This window comes from Sinocyclocheilus anshuiensis, unplaced genomic scaffold (assembly GCF_001515605.1).
Source record: "Sinocyclocheilus anshuiensis isolate Anshui unplaced genomic scaffold, SAMN03320099.WGS_v1.1 scaffold913, whole genome shotgun sequence".
NCBI lineage: Eukaryota > Metazoa > Chordata > Actinopteri > Cypriniformes > Cyprinidae > Sinocyclocheilus > Sinocyclocheilus anshuiensis.
The window spans coordinates 500,141-510,820 of record NW_015554131.1 but is presented as its reverse complement, the minus strand read 5'-3'; the positions used below and the strand labels follow the sequence as shown (position 1 = coordinate 510,820).

At 34.2% G+C, this 10,680-nt stretch overlaps 1 protein-coding gene across 1 annotated transcript; it reads right to left on the bottom strand.

The window, feature by feature from the left end:
* Positions 1 to 4,030: 4,030 nt before the first annotated feature.
* sla1a (Src like adaptor 1a) lies at positions 4,031 to 8,462 on the bottom strand. Its single transcript, XM_016462820.1, has 8 exons — positions 8,292 to 8,462; positions 7,463 to 7,562; positions 7,264 to 7,357; positions 7,001 to 7,087; positions 4,960 to 5,063; positions 4,699 to 4,830; positions 4,477 to 4,606; positions 4,031 to 4,388 (listed from the first exon to the last, which is right to left on the bottom strand). The coding sequence occupies exons 2-8, from the start codon at positions 7,527 to 7,529 to the stop codon at positions 4,184 to 4,186; spliced, it is 819 nt and encodes a 272-aa protein (XP_016318306.1). The 5' UTR covers positions 7,530 to 7,562; positions 8,292 to 8,462; the 3' UTR covers positions 4,031 to 4,183.
* Between the last annotated feature and the right edge of the window lie 2,218 nt (positions 8,463 to 10,680).

Below are 10,680 nucleotides of genomic sequence, written 5' to 3'. Positions count from 1 at the left end.
GCTGAAATGTATCAACAAAGCAACATTTATGTAATGTTCAATACTCTTAAAGTTTACAGCCTCACATTAAGTGAATGCAACCTGCAAGCAATTTGAGTATAATGGAAATGTCAGGACAGTTAGGTCATGCCACAGTTGAGATTAATTGGAAAATACAGTATATGGAAGCACTATGTAGCTTTTATGGGCATCTATTATTCATCCGTTCATTTTAAAACATGATTTTTGTGATCTGTCATTCGCAGACATGAGACATGACTTATCTGCTATGATACTTTTTAAATAGCATTGCATTAGAGACATGTATTTGTGGCTTTTCAAATAAAAGGGTGTCAGAGCCAACACTTTATAGCTACTTGACCAAAACTGCAGTCTGAGTACGACTCTCTCCATCTCATTTGCAGTATCTATACACGACAAAATAAACGGAAGCAGTATATAAATTGGGCAACGCACAAAACTGCATGTGAGTATAATTTATAGTCTTCACACCCATACGCTCAAGTTGTTCTCCTAATTTGTCAAATCTTTGTGTTGACAATACACAGCCTGTTCATTAAATTTACTTTGCTAAGTTTTGAGATATTGTAACATAAAACACAGATTCATGTGTAAAAGAGATCCTCCCATCATAAAAAGCATTTCCAAGCACCTTTAAAGGGGAATCAAACCTGTTTAATTTTTCATAGTATGCCAGGGTCCATCCTAAGGTTTAGACAGCTGTGCTGGAGGCTAAATTACATCAAACATATTATGTTCAATGACACAAAGTTCAACACTGGCTCTATTCTTATTCACAGTCAAAGGAAGAGCAGACGTGTGCATGTTTTTATAATCAAAGGCCTAAACCGCCACATACTGCTTTTGGTGTTTTGCTTGATCCTGAGGCCTGTTAGATCATTACACAGATGTTAGAGATGTTACCACAGCAGAAAAGAAGAGGTCTTTATCTTCATCTACCACATCCATCCCATCTGAAGGAAACCTTCCCTTGGGGTCCAGCTCTAGTTACCAACTGTTTATGAACAAAGTCCAGGAGCAGCTCTACCAATCTTAAAACTACTACAATGATAGTATCTAACAGCATTAGTTGTTGTTTCAGAGGCCTAAATGTGAGATAACATGCTTTTCTTTGGCTTGCTATGGGAAATATCTGTCTCAGACATGCATCCTTCTGGCAATGTGTTCATTGGCAATTTTATGAGCACTATGGTTTCAGATTTACCTTTGATCTGCACCTTTGATCTCCTCACACTTTTGGCATGGTATGTTCAACACATGCTATAGGCATTTTGACCTCATTATATTGTCAGCCTACAGATTTTGAGTTGATTCTTTTGAATGGTTATAGTTTGGGGCAGGCATCGATTTTCGACGATCAGTTGAGATCACTCACTGATAAATTGACAAAAGTAAATTACAAGGTCCATTAAAGCGGCAGCAGGAGAGGGCCTGTAATATATTTACATCAAACCAACCATGTGTGCACTGCCATATGTGAGCTCCATATGCTTTTATAAAACCTGTCACAAAACAGAGAAACCGCTTACTCATACTTGAGCCAATCAAGTGCAATCTGATAAAACTGCAAGCGTGAGGCTATTTTTAGTTGCATGTGGCTTTCTTCAACTAGTTTAGCTGACCACGTGAGGTAGTTGTGATCTTTCCATAAAACAAGCTGAGCTGTACAACAAGGGTATAGTGTTGGCTTTTGTGTAGAAGGATAAGTCTGTTTATTTTGTGGGAAAGCAAGCAAAACCACTTGTTTGTGTAATGGAATTAGCCAGATTCAGACGCATAAACATACGAAATGCTCATTTAGATAATCACAATCTGTCAGTGTGAATCAAACCATCCTCTCTTTCGGCCAACTGGCTGAAACATCCTGTGAATGCTGTGAACAAACACAACATTATAATGTGAACCATTTTTTGTACACACTTCTACAAGTTTAATATTTAAAAATACAATAGTTACTATTTTGCATTATTAAATTATGTATAATGTAATAATATTGTTGTACATCTGTTGAATTGCCTAAATTAAAATAAAACATTCAAATTTCGGATACATAATAACATTTTCAGAATTGGGGGGGAAATGTTCTTGATTGATATTAAAACCATGTCACAGTTACTGCAAAATTTGCCTCCTATATTTGCTGAATATTTAATATTAATGCATTTTTGTGTGAATTGAAATGTCACAGCCATTGAGAAATGACTATTACATTTATTGCAACAATAAACAGCGCCAGGAGATGATGAAAGGTTAATGTAATCATTCGTCTTTAATCTAATGTCTTTGTTTCAGCTCTCTTTACGGCCTGCTTGTGTTGCATGAGCTAAATGTTTGATAGGAATAAATGTCTCTAATTAACACTCCATATGGTTACCATTAAGATTTCACTGCCTAATGCACTGAATGAACACAACATGAGCCAAACAAAGCCATGATATTGAGAGCTTGTTTGTGTGGCTGTTTGGATACAGAGGCTCAATTTGCTTCTGCACTGCAGTTCAGATGTAAAATATTAAACAGTTACAATTTCCAAAGGTTTTCATGTCCAGAAGAACAATAAACAAAATAATACACTGCAACGGGAAAGATTAAAATATAAGAGAAAGTCTCCCATCTCTCATTCGTTTAATTAAATGTGCCACCTACTAGTTTAAAGAAAGAAAACAGTGGCTCTTTGATAAAGACATATGTACATTAAATTATAAGTGCTTACGAATTTACACACACCCACAAATATTCATAAAACGTTAAGTCAAATATTGCTATAAAACTTGTTCCTGTAACATTCTATTGCTGCATTATTTATTAACATTTTGACTTCAGTGTTTTTAAGGAAGAAACTGTGTGATTCACAGTGAAGTTGAAGTGCTCTGATCTACTAGTCAGCTTAGCCAGTAGGTGAGATCTTGTGCATTTTCTATGTGGATGAAGGGTAGAAGGTTCATTCTGTCCTTTAAGGAGGTCATGTCCTACATTTTATATCATTTTATTGTTTCCCTGAAGTCCACTTTTAATAAGTCATGGTTTCATGCACAAAGAACAGTCATAATTTAGTTTTATATGAACACTATACCCAATCTAAACCTAAGATTTAAAGGGCTAGTTCAACCAAAAATGAAAATACTGTCATCATTTACTTTTTTTTTTTTTTTTTTTTTTTTTCAAAAAAAAAAAAAAAAAAAAAAAAAGCATGCACATCTTTGGTGCTTGGTCATGTAAAGTAAATCAAGAAAAAGTAGTGTGTCAACAGTTTTCTTGATTTACTTTAATAGTGAAGTTTAATAGTGAAAATTACTGAAATTACATATGGGTGAATCTCACAAAAGCACATAAGGAACATGTCTGGGTCATATTTCACCCTAAAATTAAAAGAAATACATTTTATTGGCCTTAAATATATTCTATATATTTAAATGTTAAAAATATTTATATATTTAATTGTAGTATTTGCTGTATTGCTTTTTATATACTGTTTTAAATAATAATAAAAAAAAAATACATTACTAAGAATCTAATGGCTCACCACTGAGAATAATTGGAATTTAAAAAACAATACTCAAAAGTAAAACATCCAAACACATTACAGTAAATGTGAACAACCATCATTAAAAGAATCACTTTTTTCTATTTGATTTTAGGGTGAAATTTATGGAAGCCAGTTTCCATCACAGAATTTAAAAAAATAAATAAATAAATGAAAAAATAAAGGTAATTGTGTCTTTTTAACTGACAAACTGATCTGACTGAGAATTCAGAATTATAAGACAAACTCATAATTTTAAGAAAAATTTCAGAATTGCGAGATGTTAACTCAATTTCGAGAAAAAATAATTTTGAGATGTTAATTCACAATTGCAAGAAAAAAAGTCAGAATTGTGAGATAAAAATGTGCAATTACTATTTTCATTTTTATTCCATGGCACAAACAACTACAAAAACAAAAAAAAAAACAGGATTATGAGATGTTAACTCAGATTTCGGAGAAAAAAAAGTCAGAATTGCAAAATGTAATCGTAGAATTGTGAGATGTAAACTCTTCGGCTTCCATAGAAAAGTGACCTGGACATGTATGTGAAAGATCCACTTAACCCAGTGCAAAAATATTACAGTCCATAGCAATGTGTTGGTTAAAATAAAAAGATTAAAAGTCTACACTCATGAGCTAATAGTCCTCATCTTCATTTATATTACTGTGGTCAGGCATCACGTAGACAGACTTGCTCTTCTTCTTGCGGCCTTTGGCGTTCTCTAGCTCAGGTACTGATGTTAAAGACAGATAGGCGGCTATGCTGCTCCTCACACCGTAGCTCATCATGTTATGTTTGCTGTCCGCATTATCCAGCTCGCTTGGGCTCATCAGCTGTGACCTATTCATGCGGGGAAATACCAGTCATTCTATACAAGCTCAGCAAATGGAGGAAATGCTTAGCAGCATCTAAAAAGACAGAGACGTACTTATTCACTTTCTTCCAATCCAAGTTACGGCGCATTACCACAGGAGGCGCTTCCTGGGATGTGCTCTGGGCAGGGTTGGACAGAGCCAGACACGGAGCACTGAGAACACAACATATACCATCCGATGAGTCTGAGGGAAAACCAAAACACATTAGCATTAATGTATCACATACTCATTCCACATTACAAGCAGAACATCAGAGTTTTGTCTTTAGCTCTCACCAGAGTAGTGACTGACCATGTCCTCCAGACACTGAAAGGTAAGCCGTGGGGAGATGTAGTACCAGCTATTAGTCAGACGGAATATTTTATAGTGCTTTATGGTCCTGTGTCTCACAGAGAGAGAATATACACCTGCAGGGAACAGCAGTTATGACTGCATTGTCTTTTTCACTTGCACTGACACTTATTGCCGTAATGTGTGTGAATGGAAAACTTTATGTGGTTAGTATGCAACAGTAGAAGACACTTCCAGGTACTTACCTCTTTCTCTCGGACTTTCTCTAATTAGGAATGATCCAACACCGTTACCAGGCAATGACAAAAGCTCTTCTGCCTTCTGTCTGCTAATCCCCTCAAACAGCCATCTTTAGAAACATAACATAGTAAAGAGGAAATTATATTAACAACTGAAAACAATGACTTCACAATTCAGTATAAATGAAGGTCTTATATAAATAACAATGTTCTCCATAAATAAATGTTTACTGGTGTTTCACATGATATGGTTTATAAACTGTATGCAATAAAATCAAAAGAAGTTCACTACTATTCAAAAGTTGGTAACACTTTAGAATAATGGTCCGTTGTTAACAAGTAACTATGCAGGAAGTAATAGGTAGTACTACATTAACACTTAACTTAATACTATTAACTAATAGAGAAGCAAGATTAACTAAGCAGTAAGTAGTAGCAAATTTAGGACAAAGGTAGTTAGTTCCTTATTAGATATTTGATAATTATTAAATAAAAATATCCTCATTGAGAACTACTTGTGAACTATGACCAGTTAATAAAGAATAACCAATTAATTACTAATCACAACAGTAACGTCTTAAAAGTGAACAATTGGGTTCTTTGTGGAAACTAATTTATGAATTTGATATCCCCCAAATAAGTTGGCTACATTTTAAAATTGTGACTACTACTCTTACCAAAGGATGGATGTTCTCTGTTTATTTTAAACAAAAACATGAAATAATAATAAAAATAATTCATTTAAAAATTGTGACTACTACTCTTACCAAAGGATGGATGTTCAAACTTAAACATAGAATAATAATAAAAATGAAAATTCACTTAAAAATGTTAATAATTAAGAAGTGATGCTGACAAGCTCATGATTGAATTAGTTCACAATTATGATCTCTGCTTCGTGTCAGTTCAGTATCAATGTATCCCACTCCAAAAGACCTACTGGTAAAATATCACTAGTGCTTCACACAAATGTATGACTGTACAGTATGTCAGATAGAAAATATGTTAAATAACTTATTAATTTACTTGAGTAATTATTGAGGGGTTAACGTGTTTTTCACATTAAAATAATGGTCCAGATCACTAGTAGTTCTCATAAATTAGTTTCCACAAAGAACCCAAATGTTCACTTTTAAGACGTTACTGTTGTGATTAGTAATTAATTGGTTATTCTTTATTAACTGGTCATAGTTCACAAGTAGTTCTCAATGAGGATATTTTTATTTAATAATTATCAAATATCTAATAAGGAACTACCTTTGTCCTAACTTTGCTACTACTTACTGCTTAGTTAATCTTGCTTCTCTATTAGTTAATAGTATTAAGTTAAGTGTTAATGTAGTACTACCTATTACTTCCTGCATAGTTACTTGTTAACAACGGACCATTATTCTAAAGTGTTACCCAAAAGTTTTGGGTCAGTAACTTTTTTTTTTTCTTCAAAGAAATTATTAGTATTCAGCAAGGACACATTAAGCAAAAATGACAGTAAAGACATTAATGATATTAAAAACGTTTCAAATAAATGCTGTAATTAAATGCTCTTTTTAAAACTTTCTATTAATCAAAGAATCCTGAAGAAATGTGTTATGTTTTCAACAAAAGCAGCACAACTGTATTCAACAATTGTAATAATAAAAAATATTTATTGAGCAGCAAATCATTATATTAGAGTGATTTCTGAAGGATCATGTGACAATGAGGATTCATTTCATTTAATTAACATAGAAAATTATTTAAAATTGAAATGATATTTCACAACATTACTGTTTTACTGTATTTTGATCAAATAAATGCAGCCTTGCTGTGCATAAGAGATTTCTTTTGGAGAAAAAAAGAAAAAAAAACTTACCCACCCCAAACTTTTGAATGGTAGTGTAAATAAAGGCTTTATAATCTTCTGAAAGAGATTACAGGAAATTGTCTCTAGCGACATTTATCATTCGGTACTTATTGTATTATGTCCAGATGTTATTTTGAATTTGGGAATATATTTCTAGGATCATCATGAAACATACATCAATGAGGATAATTAGTCTAAAATTACCCATGATAAACCTTTGCCACATAATTACTTGGAATGTAATTCTCAGTTCCTGTTTGAAGAGAACGGACTTTCCACCAGCAACCATCTCTGTAAAGCATTGACGAGTAAATAAATAGTCATTTTATGGGTTGCATGCGTATACATATATTAATTAAAATAAAAATGAAATATGCATTTCACAAGCTGCTGATGCATTATATATTAGCAGGCATTTATTGTTATATAGCATCAAAAACGTCGTATTTCACCGAAAGAACACTTACTCAGAGAGACCTTTGAGTTTGTCCCCTATCCTAAAGATTGGTTCACTAATGTCTCGACATGGGTAATCAGTGAGCACCACAAGACTGTCACAGTCTGTAAATGTAGATTAACAAACAGTATAAATAATGTCAAAGACCCACGTTAATACACATTTAAGCAACAGACTTCCCATAGAGCAGGTGATGAACCATAGCTTACCTTTAAACATGGTGTCAAAGTTGTTAGGCTCTGGGTTTGTCTTTTCCTGCCTCATCACATTGCCCATGATGGCCGTTTAGAGGCCGCAGCTCTACAGATACTGGAATGTTAAAGGCACATTTCAGTATGAGTTCTGCATCTGATTGTCCAACAGCTAATGCAACAGCTGTTTTAATTTTGCAACTTCCTCTCAGCTAATGTGTTATCTCTACCAAAAAATAGAACGGGGAAGCTGCGGAGAGCCCAAGTCTACCACTATTTTCCACTTAACTTCTTCCTGACAATGTCAATATTTAACATTTCTACAGTGCAAACAAAAAGTATATGCACCACTGAACTTATTTTTTAATTTTTTATAAAAACAATTTTTTTTATTGTTTTATTTTTTTCTGATCTTTTTATGGTTATTTATTTCTACCTTTTTTAAACATTTGTTAGATGTTTAAAACACATGGAAAAAGGCATTTAATCATAGCCATAAATTGCCTTGTTTGTTTGGGTCTCATCACTTAAAATGCCATTTTGCATCACAGGCCTTTAACCAACCTCAACATTACGTCAAAATTTTGACATAAATGCATAGAAGTGGTATGTGCACATTTTTTTATTCCTCAGAAATTCTTAATGTAATATTTTGTAAACATGATAAATCAAACCATGGATAGAGGGAGATTACTGGAAGTAACTAAATGGATGAGACCCAAACAGCATCCTTACACTTGACACTCTTTTTCCCTGCAGCGAAACACCGTATGAATGTCAAAACTCCATTTTATTTCCCACTCCACACTAACAGAAATATGCTAGGCACATAAATTAGTTTTCTTACCTCTCACTTGAAGCAGTTAAATATCCATGTTTCCTCCAGAGGGCAAAGCTTCAGTTCTGGCTGGCTGCTCCCAATAAAGTTGAAGCAGGTGGTTCAGAGTAAAGAAATACTGTCCTGGTCTCAGACCGAAGGCCAACAGTAAGAGCAGTTGTGTTGTAATGGCCTGCACTGCTCTGCAGGCTTATCTAAACTGAGCGCTGGTCTACTGAAAAACAGCACATAGCCACATACTTCCTCTGGTAAAATGAGGAAGAGTTCCCTAACCTTGTCTTCCTTCAATGTGCACCAACAAAAATGATTACACATTCTTAATGCAAATAAAAATACAGTATAGCAAACCCTTTTTTAATGCAAATAAGTACAGTTTGCAATGTTTGTGTTTACAATTTAAATATACGTGGTTTTGGTGCTTTCAGTATCATAGAGTGCTCAAATGGGTATTGTGCAACTTCCTGTGTATGGCATTAGTGGGTGAATGTCTGGGTGTGAGTGCGTCTAGATGTGTGAATTTCTGTCTCAGAAGCATAACGCCTATAGCCACACATTAAAATGGCTTTAATGATACAAAATGTAGTGATAAACATTAGCCTTTTAGCTTTAGCCTTAGTGTTTTTATTAGCTTTATTTAGGTTTTCATATGACCCTGCAGATCCACCTATATGATTTACCATAAAAGGTGGCTACACAACTGAGAATTTAGCATTTGTTCTCCAAATGAGAGGCCATTTTTGTACATTTTTAGACATCAGCTGGAAAAAAGGAAGTGTGTCTGTTCATGCATGAGTAGGGTGACCATACGTGCCATTTTCCCAGGACGCGTCCTGGGAAAATGGTACGTATGGTCACCCTATGCATGAGTGTTTATGCATTCCACATGCTACTAATACATGTGAAAAAATTAACACTATACAACCATCCCAAAACCTTACGCCTCTGGAGACCTGCAATATACAATAAACTCCATTTATAGTTCAGTTTTACAGATGATGATGCAAACTGTAAAACGCTTAAAGGTGTCCATTTATTTTACTGCATTGAAATCACCACCATATCAACCAGTTGTATTCTTTGGGCTGCAAAACTAAAAGATACGTGACAGATGACTCGAGAGTATTTCTGCTTTCTAAATGTCCCTTATTGTGCAGTGCTATGAATATTCAACTAGCTGCTGGCCATGTCCAAGTACCTCATTTTCTCTTTTTCAGAGTCTTGAACTTCTCTTATTTTTATAGTTTCATAACTTTGTTATTAGCAGAAACACATGAAATTAAATTAATAGAGTTAAATACGTTAATAGTTTTAAACACACTTTTAAACAGTTTTTCAAGAAGTGGATACCTAATGATGCAACATTTGAATTTGTTGTCAGTCTGGCTGCCACAACCTTTCAGTTACCCTGTTTCCTGTGCATTTTCACAGTTTCAGACAGGTCGCAGGATTCATTACCGCTGATGCACTCATCAAAGTTTAAAATTATGCATAACAGATCAGGTCAGCAGAACTGTCCAATTTTTATACACACTGGTGTAAACATATGAGATCAGAGCTGTTAAAGCCTAAAAATATGTGTTCAACAAATTAAATTTGTGAATAGATATGATACATTAATTATCTTGAGTAAGCTTGACTGATCTGGTTCAGACTCATATGTCTTTACAACCGGAATGCACCAGCAAAAATATGGATAAAGTGTCTAACACACTGCCAAAATAATACTTTTAGAGTAGTAGTGAAATACATTTGTTTCCCCTCCATTTCTGCTGATTACTCAATGTGGAAAACTGATTTTATGTCCTTGGAGTTTTGAACAGGTTAAAGTGCAGTTGTGTCTCTTTTCTAATGCTTTCTTAAAGCATCATAATTTGATGAGCAGAAACAGAGTAGGATTACAAAGTTCAGCTCTATCATCACGTGGAGACAACACTTAATCTCGTCATTAATTCACACTATTTGCTTCATTACTTTCTGTATGCTCAACATGATTATTAGCCTAAACCCTAAAACTGATCATGCTGTAGAAAATGCATTTCCAAACGTTTAGTTGTGGCTTACATTTTAATGTCCTTTTCCATTGAAAAATATGTGCACTTTTTACTTTTTGACAGGGAATTGGAATCAAAAGAGTGATCTCCGTCTGGGAAAGCCATCAGTGCTGTTCTACTTATCAACTGCATATTATCCGCTCACTTCTCACCCATATAAACTTCATTAATTGCCAAAAGCTACAAACCAGCTGATGCCATTACCACAAATATGACTCTCTATTTACATAATAAATATTTTGTGAGATCACAATCATTTTCATTTAAACTCAACAAAAAGTCTACTGGCTTAGGCTATACTTCTCATTATTAAGAAGCACTAGGACATGGAATTAACTTCAAATCTG